This window comes from Stegodyphus dumicola, chromosome 9 (genome assembly GCF_044657685.1).
Source record: "Stegodyphus dumicola isolate Sdum_Otavi_A_Nest chromosome 9, ASM4465768v1".
In the NCBI taxonomy this organism is placed as follows: Eukaryota; Metazoa; Arthropoda; class Arachnida; order Araneae; family Eresidae; genus Stegodyphus; species Stegodyphus dumicola.
Window position 1 is genome coordinate 84,435,839 of NC_140776.1, and position 18,297 is coordinate 84,454,135.

An 18,297-nucleotide genomic window follows, 5' to 3' on the forward strand; every position below is an offset into this window, starting at 1 on the left:
AAATCAGTGGTTCTGCCCACATGGTTGAAATAAATGATTAGAAAGGCTTTATCATCAAAGAGACATGTGGTGTTACTCAGCAAAGTAAACAAACTTTGCCTTCTATCTATGCTACTCTACATTTCAAATAACTTGATTGTGTATTATAGTTTCAGGGATCTGGTAACTTTGGCATCATTAGTATAACAATACTCAGATTTGTTCCTTATATACTGCTTAATCTAATCCCTTACTCTCAGATATAATAAAAAGTTTCCCACAAACCAAATATAGTAGAACCTCAATTACTTGAGACCATGACCACCACGGATAGTACTGGACAACAAATTCGAACATTCTGTTGGTATCCTTGATATAAAATACATTTTTATATGGAAATTATAGTGCTAAATATGAAAAGAACAATGAAATTCAAAAGTTAGTTATGGTTTTTATTAATTTTTTAAATACATTAATAAACACACATTATTTATAAAAAATTATTTGAAAGTGCTTTTCTAACTCTAAATACGTCTTCGTTTTGATACATTGATACACAACATCTGGAGCATCATTAACAAGTATCCCTCAGTTATCAGCAAGCATGACAGGGCTATATTTTCCCTGATATCTTTTCTCCGTCTTCACAATGTCCCAGCATTGAGAATGGATAGATTACTAATCTACTTTCTGATTGGAATTTTATTATAAACTTATTCTTTAAAAAAAAAATAATTCTAAACATAAACAGTGATGCCAACTGTATCAAGAAAATTATTTCATTACACTTGTTGCCAGATTTGTTTTGTGGCTACCCTGCTTCAAAGCAGTTTTTTTTGGTTCATTGGTAAGGCAGGAAGAGATGGAACAGACAAAGAAAGTTTCCGTTCTTCATTTGGATCCTCTTCAACTGATGAAAACATCTTCAAGGGGAAAATTTTCTGAATGTGTTATATCAGCTCTCTGTAAGCTGTTCAGCATCCTTCCACCAGAGAAACCTTAAAAACTCTGTCATCTTCATACATGGAAATTTATAAAAATGCTTTCCTTATATCTAAAATAATGCCTATCTTCTTCTCTCTAAATTTCAGCAATATTGCTGGAAGTAAGTCTAGAAGATTTGGCCTTTTTGATAAGCAGGCATTTAAGGATGAAAATGTTTTCGTTTCACAAGATGTGTCAATTATCGGTCTAACCGGTGTCAAAGAATTTTTTCAATAAACTGGTTGAAGTGAAAGGTAGTGTATTTTCCCCTTTGCTTCATAAATTGCCATTTCTTCAACCAATTCCGATTGTAACCAATCTTGGATTACCACATTATACTCTTCAAATTTTTCTTCTAACTTAAGTTTCTTTCTGGACAGCAATCTCTTTTCAGCAGTGTCTCTACTGACTGGTAAATTATCCCTATCATCAATCCATAGAAAATTGATTTCGTATCTACCACCATAATTTTTTCTCAAACTTCTCTGAAAGTGATCCAATACAGCCATTTCCAGTTCTCCACTAGATTTGCTTTCTCTGGGATCAGTTATTTCTAAAGCATCTAATTTCTATAAATTTTCTAAATTACTGCTGTGGATTAACATACTGGTTATCAAAGATTAAGTCAGTTTGAGATGAAATACGGTTGTGTATCTTGCCCATAACAATCCGGCCAAGTAGTGCCTGTATTGCAACAAGACCAGATCATAAATGGAAAATGTTCCCAGTGTAAAGACTTCTAGCATAGTCAGCTCCAACTAAAAGGTTCTATAGGTAGTGAGCCTTTTCCTACACCAGTAAGACTGATGCTTTTATCTCATTATTCAACCATCCAGGGTAACATTAGGAATGTGCCCAAAAAATAACTTGCTGGTCCAGAACTCGGATTTCATACGGGTAATTCTTCTTTACATTACTCAGCAATACTTTGCAGCCTTTATGTTGCTATATGAAGCTAATAACCCTCAAACAAAACATGTGTAAAGTTTTCATTTCAGTGAGCAGTCTCCCACACTTGATTCATGGTAGATTTAAGAATATACCGTATTTACACGAATCTAATGCGCATCGTTTTTGGCCATATGTAGTATTCAAAATTGGGGTGTGCATTAGATTCGATGGCGCATTAGATTCGAGTACAAAGTTCGCCGATGACGTCAACCAAATTTCTCGGCTACATTTACCGTTGACACATTATTGCATAGAGGATACAAACTGCAGAGTACATAGTCACGAAATGGAGGGCAAACAGAGAAGAATGTCATATGATGCTACTTTCAAACGTAAAGTAATTCTTTATGCTGAAAAAAATGGCAATAGAAAGGCAGGGAGAGAGTTCAACGTAGCTGAGAGCAATGTTTGCTTGTGGCGGCAACAGAAATTGGCACTGTTTGCAACTAAAGCTAATAGAAAGAAATTCACTGGCCCTCGCAAAGGAAGACACCCTAAAATTGAAGAAAACGTTTTGGAATTTGTACGTGAAAGGAGGAAGAATGGACAACCTGTGACTAGTGACACTGTAAGGATCTTAAGTTTTACTAAAGTTTATTTTATTTTAAATCTTTACTATCACTTCTTATTTTCTACTTCTGGCCAGAATTAAAAGTGTTAACTTATTTATGCAAAATTTTGTCTGGCGAACGCCAAGTATTTAAGTTGTGGCTTTTTGCCAAGCGAGAGAGAGGAAGGAGTTAGTCGAAGCAGGCCGCTTACCTTAGAAGTTTTACTCAGTTGCTAGTTGCCTTCCAGGCCAGAGGTTTAATCCTCGTGATAATTTTAAACGTATTGTAATGTTAACAGTTCTCTGTACTACATACGGCTTCCTGTTAATATACGGCCAATCTTCCTTGTTTATTATTCCAAAGTTAAGTTAGAGTTTAGTTAAATATTTTTATATTCTTACGTTCAGACCACAAGTAGTTGGTCTCTGTATTCCGAAGTACGGAAATTATTGTAAAGAGTGAAAAATAAAGGGTTTTGTATACCCTTCCTGTGTATCTTGTCTACTTCCCACAGTTATTGAACATAGCTTTAGTAAGCCCCCTGTTCCGAGTCAGGTCTGTGCATGTTCCCAAAGAAAGTAAGACGGAACTTTGAACCTGATAACACCATAAGAAATAAAGCAAAAGAGGAGGCTGAAGTTCTTGGAATACCGAAACAAGAGTTTAAGGCTAGCCGTGGATGGGTGGATCGTTTTATGAAGCGGATGGGTTTATCTCTAACACGCCGTACAACAATATGCCAAAAGCTTCCTGCAGATTTTGAGGGAAAACTACTAACATTTCAGCGGTATGTCATCACACTTCGGAAGGAAAAGAATTTTTCAATGGGGCAAATTGGCAACACTGACGAGACGGCAATTTGGTTTGATATGCCTCGTAACTACACCATTATGAAGAAGGGGACTAAGGAAGTTATCACCAAAACTTCGGGATGTGAAAAACAACGCGTAACAGTGATGCTGGCAATAACAGCAGACGGGTGCAAACTTCCCCCTTTCTTAATCTTCAAACGGAAAACATGCCCTAAAACCCCTAAGAATGAAAAGCTGTTCCCAGATGATGTCCTGATTCGAAACCAAGAGAAGGGGTGGATGACAGAATCATTAATGCTTGATTGGCTCCGAAATGTATGGAAACACCGTCCCGGTGGGCTCTCTAATCCACCATCAATGCTTTGTCTGGACGCATTTCGTGGTCATCTCACCGACGACGTAAAAAAGAAGATGCACAGCCTAGGCAGTGATCTTGTTATCATTCCTGGAGGGATGATGTCTGTGTTACAACCCCTGGACGTTAGTATAAATAAACCTTTTAAGGGGTACGTTTAGGCGGAGTACGAAAAACGGTTTTGTGAGCCAAACCGTGTATTGACCCAGACAGGAAAAATTAAGTGTGCTGCACCGCACATTGTTGCACACTGGGTTTCTGCTGCCTGGAAAAGCATCGAAGCACCAATGATTGTGAAATCTTTCAAGAAATGCTGCATTTCAAATTCATTAAATGGCAGTGACGATGACATGCTCTGGAACGCTGACGATGATGAGGAAAGAAGAAATGAATCTGCTTCTGTTGAAGAGAGCTGCGAGGATTCCAGTGATGAAAACATTAGTGAATAAAGACATTTACTATTAATCACTGATTGTAGAAACTGTTAGCTAGATAGAAATGTTACGATTTATTTCATGTTCATATTTTACGATAGGTACCGTATATACGGTAGTGCTAATTAACAATGATTGTTTCACATGACAATAGCCCACTAATAGGTTAATTCTATGTTCTGCTACTTTATGTATAAATCCATTGTTGTAAAAAATATGGTATCTAAATTTAAATAAAATTATCATACCATTAATTGATAGTTTATATACAAATCCATTGTTGTATAAAATAAGATTCAATAAATTCCTCATATCATTGATGCGCATTACATTTGCCGACAAAATTTTTTTTTATTATTTAAAGTTTTAAAATGGGGATGCGCATTAGATTCGATGGCGCATTAGATTCGCATAAATACGGTACTATCTCTGTGATCCCATGTCAAATAAAGCTCTTGCAGTTTTTCTCTTCCCATTTGCTTCAACGGACACAAGCAGAGTTTGCAGAACAACTTCTGTTTGGCTTTCATTAGACAATGTTACATTTTCATCAATGTAAGGAGTCTCTGAATTTACTTTCTTATCAACATTAGACAGTACAATCCAATGTTTCTTTTCACAATTTATGTATCGAACATTAGCCTTACACTTTTTGGAATGACACCTGACTTTCAAACATGCAAAACAGGCTTTATTTTTCCTCAAAAGACAATTTTTTGGCCTTTAAAACGTCTTGAGAATAACGTGTTTTGCCATGAAATAAACAAGCAGGTTTTTCACCAGGGTACTTTCATACCCGAAACTAGATCATTATCCGTTGGAACAGAAATTTTGCCTTTTGTGTACTTTTGATTTTTATTTGATTTAAAATCAGCTTTGGATAAAGAAATTCGTTTTTCACCTTCAACTTCCGCACAAAGAAATAACAATAACTGCAGTTATCGCCATAGGAGTATTTTCTTCTTTATTAATCAGTGGAGAGCTTTTCTCGGGACACTTAGAACTTACACCTGACCAATTAGTCAAATCATGGACTATGCTTCTCCCATTTGGGCTCATGCTTCCAAAACTGTCCTGGAAAATTAGAAAGTGACCAGGCAAAGGCTGCAAAAATTATTACCAGTGCAGTGTCTTCCAGGAATAATTTTAAAGCAATTCAGGAGTGTGGTCTTGAAAGCCTCAGAAAAAGAGACAATATAATGTAACAAAATTTACAAACAAAGCAAGAAGTCATGTACCAGAACACATCATAGCGAAATCAAATTGAAAATTACAATGGCAGCACTAGACTGAAAAGGTCATCCCCTATGCAATTTGACAAAGATATTAGAACAGTTTTCGGCCTCGACCACAACAAATTTTGCATCTTCCAAAAGCCAACAATTTCTTCCAGGCTTCATACGAACTCTAAAATGGTACTCGACTTACTAAGCCCTGCAATAAAAAGGAATTGATTGATATCATTAAAGCAAAAGGAATCGGGACCATTGAACAGTATTCAAAAAAGGACTCTGTACACGATTATACAGATGGCTCATCAGATGAGGCAATCAGTACTGGAGGTTCTCGAGCATTTCTGACTAACCCAGCTGATACTACTTATCAACACAAAAATGGCACAGAAGCCATAGTCTCTAATTTCACTAGAGAGCTTCCGGCAATAACGAAGGCACTTGACATGTATAGATTCCTTCCCATTTCTGAGCAAGCAAGAGGAATCGTTGTCTTCTGTGACCCAAAGGCAGCCCTACTGGCAATTCTGAATGGAAACTCCCAGATCATCAATGGAATCCACTTTTGCCTAAATGAGCTTCAAAAGTTAAATAAGTTCTTCAATGGCTGCTAGCACATGTCACATCACAAGTAATGAGAACACATTTAAACTGGCAAAAGAGGCTCGAAATCTCAACAATAATAGTAATGTAAATGTCACCCTTTCGGACACAAATTCCATGGCCAAATACAGACTGAAGGAACTTCCAATTTCAATAAAAAAACAATAAAGCAATAACTTAATAACATCAATGGGAGATTGACTTCTAACTGAAACCACTGTTAGACTTAGAACTGACCATCACAGAGGATTGAAAATTGACAAAGAGAGTAGGAAAATCTACAGGAACTATAATAACTGTCCAGACAACAGATCTGACAATCGCACACATTTTTGATTGTCCTGCCATCCTTACTGAAAATTGAGGTCTTGTTTAAAAGACTGAACCTATAACATTTTGCAGATTTTTAGAGTTGTCATCTTCACTTATGGTACTATTTGAATAGACTTTTTGATACACACAACAACAAGAGGAATATGATAAAAGTGGTATTAGTAGCCCATTCAACCATGAAGAAGCAAATCTGAAATAAACTACACATTTAATCCTCTGTTATTAATGAATAAGAATTTTTAGCTATAATTATACAGATGCAGACAGAAAAAGTTAGTGAGTCTGACTGCTGGACCGAATGGTCTGATTCCAAATCCCTCACAAAGCATGGATATAATTTGTCCATTCATTCATAGGAGGCAATAGTGGTCTACCTGTTAGGTGCCTCTATAATAAGAGACCACATTTTTTGGCCTTAATAGTAACTACAGCCCACCGTTAAGAAGGAAAATAAAAATTGTATAGATGTATATCAAATCTGATCTTTTCCAATGTTGTGAATATAATCAAAATTTTGATTTTATATATGCTTAAATAATTAAACTAAATAGAAAAATATTGAAAATGGAACAACCTCTACATAATTACATATATAATCTGGAAGCATGGACTCAGTTACTTTACATTCACTTAATTCTCAAAATGAAAGTTACTTACCACTCTTATTTTGCAGTTAGTTTGCTGGCTACTTACCAACTTCTGGTAATGGTAATGGCAATACCCACAATACTTAACATTATCAATGTAATTGCCAGCTTCTTCACATAATAAGCCAGCTGCTTGAGCACTGAGGAAAACAGAAGTATCATATTAAATATTTTATACTTAATTTTACATTATAGTAGAACCCCGTTAAGAAGTTTTTCAAAGACAAAAGTTTTAAGAACTTCTTAAGGAGGAAAAACTTATTAATGGGGAAGGTTTATTAAAAACAACAACTTAAAAATTACCACAAGTATTAAAAAAGAAACTTGTGTATTTTACGATGACTACAATAAACTAATTTGTCAAGGGCTATGTTTTCAGTTCTGGGAGACATAACTCAATATGGAACAATTCACCTAAAATACTGCATATATCCTAAACAAAATTCTAATGGTTTCTGGGATGCAGAATTCAACAAACAGCAGATAGATAGAGATTACTGCAACAAATATTGTAAAAATTGAATTCCCCATAATAAGTTCTCAAAACTAGAGTAGTTTTCAGAAAAGTTCTGAAATTTTGTGAAATGTGGTGCAATATTTTGCAGTTTCCAGATGTTGCAAATGTATTGCAATCTTTCTACATCATTTTCCTTTATGATGTATAGGTCAATCAAAAAGTTTCAATTTGGGAAGAATTGCTACAGCATATATTCAAATTAGTGCATCGCCAATGCGGGTACATAAGCACCAATTTTTTTGGCATGCAACTGTTGTAGCATTCATGTATTTCTGAAGAGTGTGCGGAAAATGCTTGAATGTTAACACTGGTGACATTATTACCAAATGCAGCCAAACATAAACAATGTGGTATTATTCCTTTTCACTGCTGAAGGACAAAACCAGTGGACGTTCATCAAAGAATGAAAAATTGTATGGAGAAGCATGCCTGTTGAAAACCACTGTTGTGGAATGGTGCTCTATGTTCAGTACCGGTCATGATTCGACTCAAGTTGCAAATCGGAGGACCTCCATGTCCGTTACAAATAATAACAAGTGGGCAGTTGATGATGCAATCAGGGCGGAATATTGCATATCCACTTGCGCACTCTCAAGGATTTTGACATAAGCTTTGGTAGCATGCAATGCATTATTTGACAGGAATTAAGCTATCATAATATCTGCAGCCAGTGGATACATTGGATTCCGAGCAAAATTTGAACTAGACGGCTGTTTCTTCGAATCACCTCATGCACTTCAATGTCAAAGGCAACATGTTCCTTGAGTACATTGCTGCAGGCAACGACAGCTAGTCACAAAACTGGGAACCTGAGTAGAAAGCATCAACTATGCATTGATGTCATCCTTCATCTCCTCATCCTAAGAAGTTCAAGAGCCAGTCATCTGCTGGAAAAGAAATGCTTACCCTATACTTTTATTTCCAGGGCCCACTATTTATTGATTTCAAAGATCCAGGTGTCTCCATCACTGCGGAATGGTACTCCGAAACCCTGGAGAGATTACAACATGCAATAAAGGCGAAACATCCAAGAAAACAATGGAATGGGCTGATTTTGCTTTATGATAACACACACTAAAGTGGGAGACATTCAAGCACCTGCTTTACAGTTCTGATCTTTCCCCATGCGATTTCCATACCTTCAGTAAAGTTCTTGAAAAGATGACGGTCCCGAACGAACGAAGTGGTGCAGCAGACAGCTTTCTCTTCTTCAAACAGCAAAAAAGGTGTTTTACCTAACCAGTATATTCAGCCTGGTGAAGTAGGATGACTTCCTAAATGCTCAAGGCAATTTTGCATTACAGGCATACAAAATCTGGACTATACAGGAACTTTTTGATGGACACTTGGAAAACTTTTTGATTGAACCTGGAAACATTTTAATCACCCCTTATACTTTAAATATATTGTAAAATATTATCTTTTTCCATGAATGAATTAAGCATCATCAAGCATTGCTTCTTGAAGACCATCGACTTATCAATATCTTATTTAAAGACAAATTTCCATTGATTGCTGATAGTAACTTTATCCATTGCTGATTAGAGAAAATAAAAATACTAGTTCTTGTAACTAACTGGAAGTCTGTTTATTTCTCTAAAACTCAGTGCAACCCAAATTTTACAAAATAAATAGCACAAAGATATATAGTCTGGATCAGAGCTAAATTCACTAGCATATGCTTGGACATCACAGTTAATTTCTGACAGATTAGTTGCACTGTCATAAATTTGTTTTGAAAATTTATTATATCTGCTTCAAAAACTAAAAGTGTCTTTTGGTTTTGACCTATTCTCAGAAGTACAAAACACAAAAATCACGAGAATTTTCTTAGGGGTGGGGGAATCATTCTGACACTATAAAATATATCAAAAAGAGACTTAATAAATAAATAAATAAATAAATAATGAGCCCTTTTAAGAATATTCACTTTTCAACCAAAGGAAATTGAAAAACTGCAATAACAAACAGTATATATCATGACTGTATTACATTTCTTCGAGGAAATAATAAAGGAAGTTATTTCTAAATGATACCTAAAATATATATGGGCATTATTTATTTATTTATTTTTCTTAAATATAACATGGCAGAAAGTCAATTCTCAAGTCATTTCTGGAAGCATATGAAATTCCTACTGTTAAAAGACAAATGAACAGAGAACAGCTTTTATCTTGCCTTATGATCATTAGTCTTTTATGTCAGATGAATTTGCAGTGCCACTTGATGATCACTGGAATACTAGAACATAATATTTTCAAACACATCTGCTCTCACACATAACAGTAGTGCACCATAAAGCCTCGTCTCAGGAAACATCCTTGGTTTTCTTTGAAAGGCAGTAAACGTAAAGAAAATTTAGACGCGAGAAATTATGAGGACAATTAATAAAATAATATGCCATGCTACATAAAAATTGTGAATAATTTTAGAAATATGTTGTAAATAAAATTAGTGAGAGTGTAGAGTTCCACTCTTTTATCTAACAGCTAAATGTGTCGGAACATCGTGAACAGATAAGCGAATAATTCCTTGAGTTCAGGAACAGAGACGTAAAACTCAAGAAGGGTTAATTACCCTTTACTAATCAACATAAGACTTGAACAGTCGGCTCCTTTCTCACAGCGTACAGCAAAGCCTCAATTTGGGCTTGAACTCAAAGTAATAAGAAATAAAACTTAACTAAGGCTTAACCGCTTGCCTGATTATCCCGAATTATCTGGGTTCGTATATATTGCAGTTAATTATTATCCCGAGAAAACTTGGGGAAAGCAGAATTTGTTAGTACGATTTCTTTCATCACGGATTTACTTGGTCTGGAGGAAATATTCAGCTTTGATTGGCAGTTTGCCAAATTTTGTTGGTTGCACAGTTCTTTTGGAGGGACTGGTTGCGTGTTTCCCTATTGTATAGTATACGTTAGCTTGTGGATTAGTTATGCATAAAGAAGGATGCATGCATTGGAAAAAAAATAAAATAATGGCAATGATGCAAGATAGCGAAAGTGATGATTTTTCAGATAGTGATTACGAAAAGGTGGGGAAAAAAATATAAATAAATAAATAAATAAAATCCAACGAGACAGTGTACTCTGTGCTCCCGTGAAAGAGATTCCAGAGGTAAGCCAGTAAAAAAAGGGACCAGATATCAGTGTAGAACGTCAGGTATCACTCTGTGTTGTCCCTTGTTTCAAAAACTATCATACAAAGATTAATATTTAACTTTTTTTCGTTTGCCCGAGATAACTCGGGATAGTAAACTAATATTAAAAATAAATGCTTTTACACCTTCAAAAAATTAAAAATTCAATTTAAAACCTACATGTTTTGATTGGTTTTGTTTTGTTGTATTTAATAAAAAAATTTAAAAAAAAAAAAAAAATGTGATGATTTTTTGCACTTTTTTTCAAAAAAATTTGTAAGGGAAGCGGTTAACTAAAAGATATAGCTGAAACTATCAAGATTTCGAAGTAGTTGGCCCCTAAATTTCAAATAAGCTGGTGAAGCTATCAAGGGCCTGAAATACGACCTAGCGTAGTAATAGCTTAGAGAGAGATGTAACCAAAAGGCGAATGAGTGTTAGTCAGACACTCTGGCTCTCTAAGGCTGTGGAACTTTGACTTAAATACCACTCTTACTCATTTGCATTAAACAGGATTCTAAAAACATATTCTGGTAGGAAATTGTAAGCTGAAATTAGGAATACAATAGTAGCTTTAACTAAAATTAATTGTTAGAAACTTAGGATAAACCTTACTAGAGTATCATTAAAAACCACCATTAAAACATAGATTAATAGATATTTGGTAAAAAGAATAAATATTGTTCCTCTGAAACACCATCCTTTTACATACATTTCATAACAAAAAAGAAATTGTCTATAAAGGTCAAATCAGAGAAAAATTTTAAAAAAATTGAATAGTATTTTGCAAGTTTAATACCAGTAACTTTTTTTTACTTATAGTTTTATATGCTGTTGTATAATTTGTGTGTCCAGAATCATGTTTTTTATCAGCCAAAACAGATCAAATTCAGCAATTCATTATTTTCACTGCTGGAAGAATTAATTATTTCATCACAGCTTCTTAAAAGAAATCCACGGACAATGCAGTTTTTTATTACTGGAACAAGGCTTCATAAAATTTCCTTACAATAATTAATTTTTTTTTAATTATTAATTTGACAGCATAGCATTAGACTCTTTTTCCTTTTTTTCCTCCCTAAGATCCTCTAGTTCTTAAATTTAACATACAAGATTTATGAAACCATGAGAACTCATGTCAACAAATCCCGTACAACCACACTGATTACTTCCTTTAAATAATTTAAACATTCATAAATATATGTTCAGTGCTTTATGACTATATAAGCCGTATTCATTGTGTTTTTTACTATTTACTAATTTTCAAGCAAATACGTTAATACTAAAATATCATGTTTGATCAAAAAAGGTTGTTTAGTTTTGTGAAAATTCCTTTCCTTATTTTGATTGAATCCTGTGAACAGCAAAATAATCAACACAGGAGTAATTTATAACCACTTGAATGGATCTTTAAAAACATGAATATTTCATAACAGTTATGATGCTCTAATTGCAAGATTTTGAATTTGATATTTTGGGTTCTCCACATATTTGATCTCCCCCCCCCATTGTCAACTTTAACTAGAATATTTTCTGATGAATTTTCTTCTTTGGTTATTGTTGGTACGCATATAGTGATGAACTGTCACCAATAGAGCGATAAACTGTTTGAATTAGAAACCCTGAAAAAGAGTTAATTGTGTAACACACTTATTCTTCACACTTACTTTTCTCACTCCTTCAGGAAAGGACAGTGATATGACACTCTCTATAATATAACTCCCTTTTTGAATATGTATTTGGAATACTAACGAATTTTTATCTATTTTTCATGTATTAATAAAGAATGTGTTTTGTGATCTTACAATTTCCGTCTACACCTATTTTGGATTACAAGTTAATTAGGTATGATCTCACTTGATGCTGCGCTGGATACAAGGTAAGAAGAATCATTTTGCTCTCTATTTTTTATTAATTTATTGTGAAATTTCGAGGCTATAAAATGTTTTACAACAGTTATGGTTATAGGGTACATTTTAATTTAGTGAACCTCTCCTCACCTCATTTCAACTTAAAACTCTGTACCAAAATGAGTTTGTAGAATCACGTTGAATGCAAATGAGGAAGAGATAGTACTAAAAGGAAAGTTCAACTGAATCTGTGACAGAGTTAGTAATCCTGAGTAGCATGTTTGCCATTGGGCTACGTCTCTCTAAGATATTGTTACGCTCAGCCATATTATTATGTGGCTTTTGATAGTTCACCAGCTAGTTTAAGATTATGGGCCAACTATGTTAGAATTGTGTTAGGTTCGACTAAGTCTCTTAGTTAGTCATAGTTGGTTCTTATTCCTTATTTTTGAGTTTAAGCCCAAGTGGAGGCTTTGCTGTAAGCCCGAAGATAGGGGCCAACTGTTAATCTTATTTTGAGTGCATAAGGGGTAATTAACCCTTGAGTTTACGTCCTCTGAAGTAAGCAATTATTTGCTTAACAGTTCTCTTGGTTCCTTGACACTTCTTTAGCAGAATAAAAGTGAGGAACTCTACATTGGTGCCCGAAACATTTTAATGGACCATGTCGTTGGAAAGTGGAAAGTTCACACTGGCCTCTCCTACATTTCAAATTCCTGATCCACCAGTAAACCCGATGGAGGGATTTGGTTTCATAGTAGAAACCATGTGGGCAGCCACGAAGCCAGCTGCGATGTTCAATGGCAAAGGTTCGGTGATGAACTTCCTAGAACAGCTTGAGCAGCATTATCCTATAAATCAGCTGCAGAAGATTAAGATAGGAACAGCTAACTTAAAAAGCCAAGTGCTTAGTTGGTTCAAGGGCATTGGGAAATTCCTGCTGGGAGATCCAGGTTCCGAAACCTACAGCTGAGAAAATTTTAAAACCGCGCCGCTAAAAGCATTTCCCGTAGTCAAAAACTGAACAAAATTGGAAGCAGAGCTCTTCAGTAAATACCAAACAAATGTCAAAGATCTGACTGATTTTATTCCGAGGAAAATACAAGTCTTTAATCTACTATATGGAAAGTGGCCAGATAATAAATTGTTTGATGTAATTTTGCTGCGCCTGCTTCCTTTGATTCAGGATTTCCTGGAGGTGAGAAATCCACAAGGATTTCCTGGAGGTGACAAACACTAGAAAGCCTATTTCAACTCATTGTAAAGGTCTGAAGTAAACAAACAGCTGAAAACGTGCATTCAGCAGATTTTCCCCCTGTATTTGAGGTTCTCGTTTCAACAGAAACCTCAAAGTAAGCAGTATCCTTATTGACAATCCGAGAAGATCAAAAAAGGCGACAGCAACGAGACGAGTCAAACAAAAGTATTTGGTGATCGTAAAAAGCAGCAGCAGAAGCAAGGGGCAGAATGAAAGGATTTAAACTAATCAGGGTGGCCAGCCAAGAAGAGGGTCCGGTCACTCCCTGTGAAGAAAAAGTCCTCGAAGATTAAATTAAATACCTGAGTGGTACAGAATTTGCCCTTGCCTGAAATTCACAATTTGTTAAACAACATGCCCGCTACGGCCTTAATCGTCACTGGGGTGCAGTACAGCTTTTGTTGCAAGACTTTATAAAAAAAAGAATTTTCAAAGGTACAGATTGTTTAAAACCACGGGACAGAAAACAATTTCCGCCCAAGGTAAACAGTGTATGTACATTGGAAAAGTAGGGCTCACGTACAGATAAAAAGTCAATTTTCTTGTAGTAAAAGATTTACTAGCTTCAGTTATTTTGGGGGTCGACTTTTTTCATGCAGCAAGCACGAACTTAAATTTTAAGAATTCTACTTTACAGGTTCAGATGAACGCTGTAGAAGAAGAAGAAAGGGCCATTCTAAAGATAGAGCTGAACCACCTCCAAGAAGAGGATAAGAAGAAAATTGAAAATTTGGTAAGAGATTTTCATAAATTATTTGATAATAAGCAAGGCTTCTTCCAAGTAATTCAGCACGAAATTAATGTGGGAAGTGCTCCCCCAGTTCAATCTAAGCCTTATAGTTATGGCCAGGTTAAAGAAAATATTTTGGAGCAGCACATTACACAGATGCTGGCCAGTAAAATAATTATTTTAAGTACTAGCCCCTATGCAAGCCCGGTAGTTTTATGTAGGAAGAAAAATGGCCTCCCACCCAGTGCAGGAATTACGTATAAGCCACACAAGCTACCTTAGGGCTCCTCCTCTTTCTTGGGGACCCCAAAACAACCCTCTAGGTAACTGAAAATCTTATTTGGCATTGACATATAATATCTGGACTTATAAAGGGCCCCATATCTCAAATAGCTTAGGGCCTTATCAAGTCTAAATATGGCCCTCCTTCCACTGTCAGATCCGAATTCGTAGAGATTTGCAGTGGACTACGTCTCTCTAAGCTGTTGTTACGCTCGGGCAAATTATTACGTGCCTTTTGAAAGTTCGCCAGCTAGTTTAAGATTACGAGCCAACTACGTCAGAATTATGTTAGCTTTGACTAAGTCTCTTAGTTAGTGATAGTTCGTTCTTATTTCTTAGTTTTGAGTTTAAGTCCAAATGAATGCTTTGCTGTAAGCCCAAGTGTTAACCTTATTTTGACACAAGGGCCAACTGTTAACCTTATTTTGGGTGAATAAAGGGTAATTAACACTTCTTGAGTTTATGTTCTCTTTCCTTTGAAATAAGCAATAATGTGCTTAACAGTTCCCTAGGTTTCTTGACACTTCATTTAGCACAATAAAAGTGAGGAACTCTACATGGTAACTAGTGTTAACTATTCAATACATTCTATACTTTTGCTCTTTGTTATCATTAATTGTAATGATAACAAGAATGAATTATGTTTTGTTCATTTCTTAACAGTTGTTTTTTCTTTTACATTTTTCTTTGCTGATTTTTCAGATTGATACAGACAATCAAATGTTTACTTCCAACACACATTTTTGAGAGATAAAATTGTTACTTAAAATCATATCACTAGAAACACAACTACTTTTTTTTTAATAGACAAAAGAGTAATCTTATTTTGGCATAGATTTTTAATTCTTTCCGGCACACTACCTTTTTAAGTTCAAATTTCACCTCATCCCCAAAATGGTAGGCAGTCTATCAGGCCTAGAGAAGCGCAAGGGCAAAATTTTGTAAAGGCAGCACTTACTGTTTTAATTCTATGGGGAGTGTCCAAAGCGGGCTCAGTGAATGAACAGAGCTTGTGCTGAAGTGAGCATTGCTGGGACTGTGTAAAAGAGTAAAAGATTTTGCCTATGATTAAAAAACACTAGATTCTGAATACCGTAAGAGATTTAGCATTACCTAGGGTGTGCCATGGGGAAGCCTGCTACTCTACACTCCCCTCCAAAAACCTCTTCTTGGTTATATGATCATTGCAGGCATATAAATGGATATAAAGTAACTTGGCTATATGAAATTTACATTATTTACATTTCATATTTACACTTTCGTTTTTTTTTTTTTTTTTTTTTTTTCTATGGTGGTACTTTTTGAAGCAAGTGACACCACCACTAAGAAAGCCCAACCCAACACTGCATGTTTTGCACATGTACCAAGATCTGTAAGAGATTCACTATCTCAAGGTAATTTGTTTAGAAGTTTTAGTGCTTCAGAAACGGTCAGCCCCTCTTTGATCAATTTGCAAAATAATTAAAAATTGGAAAAAAATTAACTAATATTATATCCACAATTAAGAAAATATAAACTATAAAATTAAATAAACATTTACAACTCAAAACTATCAAAACAGAGCTAACAAAACTTCTTTCAACGAAAGCAAAAGAAAAAAAGAAATCTGCTCCAGTGAAAAGAAAAAGAACTAACCGATAAAGTTACCTCTGACCTTCAGAAAAACACAATTTCTCTGTTGATAAAACTATTCTCCCCTCCCCAAAAAAAGGGGGGAGAAAGAAAAAGAAAAACAGGAAATGAAACACAGATGTGCACCCACCTTTCTATTGTGAATGAGTTCACCGGAGAACTGCAGCGAAAAAAAGATACAGTTGTTGGTCTGGTTCTGGTGTTTCAGTGTTCCCACTCTGGGCACACCAGATGGTCGCTGTTTGATTTTAGGCAAGATTTCAAGGTAAAAATTTAAAACTAATATAGAATAATGAGATCAGCATACACCCAATAAAATAACAGAAATTTCTTTTCAAACAATTCCTTTTATATCCTATAAAAATCTGGAAGATTTCTTTGAAAAATGAGGGTCTTTAAAGACTAAACATGGCTAAAATGTATGGACTGTTTTGTTTTGTGCTACCATCTAGTATAAATAAAGGTTGAAAGTAACCTATAACAACTAGTAACCAGCAAATCCTTTTTCATTCAATTTTTCTGAGTGTACAGAGGGAATTTTTTAAATGTGCTGAAAAGAGCTAAATAAAATTACCTATGCGAGGGTGATCAGACACAAGTCCCTTTGTAGAGACATTAGGAGTTTTTTGGAAGCTGGGAAGATAAAAAATTAGCAACTGCTTTCACCGGGAATCGAACCACGGACCTCTGAAATACCGGCTCAGTGTGCTGACTACTACACCACAAAAGCACGCTAGGAAGGCAGAAGAAATATCTTATCTTCAGAAGCAAAAATATTCTGCCAAATGCTCCTGAAGAAGAGGGGGCCTGTGTCTCATCACCCTAAAAATTGATAGAGTTTTATTTAAAATACATGCAACAGTAAGTTTGCTACTTTGCCTATTTTGAGTTTTACAATTCATGTTTCTCTTCTCCTTTTAGAAAAATATTTTGTTTGTGTGCACCACCTATGCAATGCTGAGTAAAGCAGGTAGCTAATTTTATCAATCAAATAATAAACATCAATAAATCTGATAGTGCAAAATAAGCTAACCTGCTGATATTACAGGGCATCAAGGCAGTACAGCTAAATTTGTCTTTGTATAACTATGAATGAATTAAAAGAATAAGGTGTGTATCTACTGTTTATTATTTACTAATAGGCCTGTGTATATTAAAATTTATTAAAACACATTCATAAATATGTCTTTTGTTTTGTTATTGATTCCATTTCTTAAACTCAATGAAATTCCTATTTCCAAATTTTGCCTCCATACATTCTAAACCAGAAGTGAACAAACATTTTAACCAGAAGCTAAAAAAAATAGTCTTTTTTAATTTAACATACTATCACAAAGCATGATGCTGCTTGTGTTATGATCTTTTTCTGTGTTCCGATTGTTTGTCAGGGTGTGATGAAGAAGAAGACGAAGAGCCCTTCTTAGTGGATAGCATTTTATGTATTAAATTTTCTATTTTTACTGTAAATAAGGCCCATACAATAAGCACGGAGTCACAACACTGCACGAGAATCACCAAGTGAAATACAAAATAACCATGTAAATTTCAAAGAATATGAAGCCTCCCCCCCCTAAAAGGGGCAAGAAAGCCCACTGTGCACATACTGATATTTACAACTTGCTACTATTACTATCACTATGGTCTCCACCAAGCAAATACAGTCAGTCTAACAACGAATGAATAGTAGCTTTTTCTTCCACCTTATCTTTATGCAATAACCATTGGTGAATGTCCAATTTCTTCATAGTGCATCAAGTTTGACTAGAAACTTTTTTTGGGGGGGAGAGGGGCTGGGCATCTGAAAGAATTCAATTTGAGCAGATTGCTCCATCTGCTTTTCATTCTTAACCCATTAACCGCTGGTGTTGCATTGACGCAACGGTCAAAATAAATGCGTATATAAATATAACTACCTAAGATATTTTATAGCAGCAGATAATTTTGTGTAGGGAATATTATGAAGATTATTTCTGTAAAAAAATATTTGCCTTCAACAATCATTTTGT

At 35.1% G+C, this 18,297-nt stretch overlaps 1 protein-coding gene across 2 annotated transcripts in view; it reads right to left on the bottom strand.

Moving 5' to 3' along the window:
* The window catches only part of LOC118191768 (uncharacterized), a 148,849-nt gene that overhangs the window by 66,760 nt on the left and 63,792 nt on the right, over positions 1-18,297 (bottom strand). For both annotated transcript variants that reach the window (XM_085823706.1, XM_035362616.2), the window contains exon 6: positions 6,892-7,021. In XM_085823706.1, the coding sequence (XP_085679832.1) occupies positions 6,892-7,021 (130 nt within the window). The remainder of the gene's footprint in view (positions 1-6,891; positions 7,022-18,297) is intronic.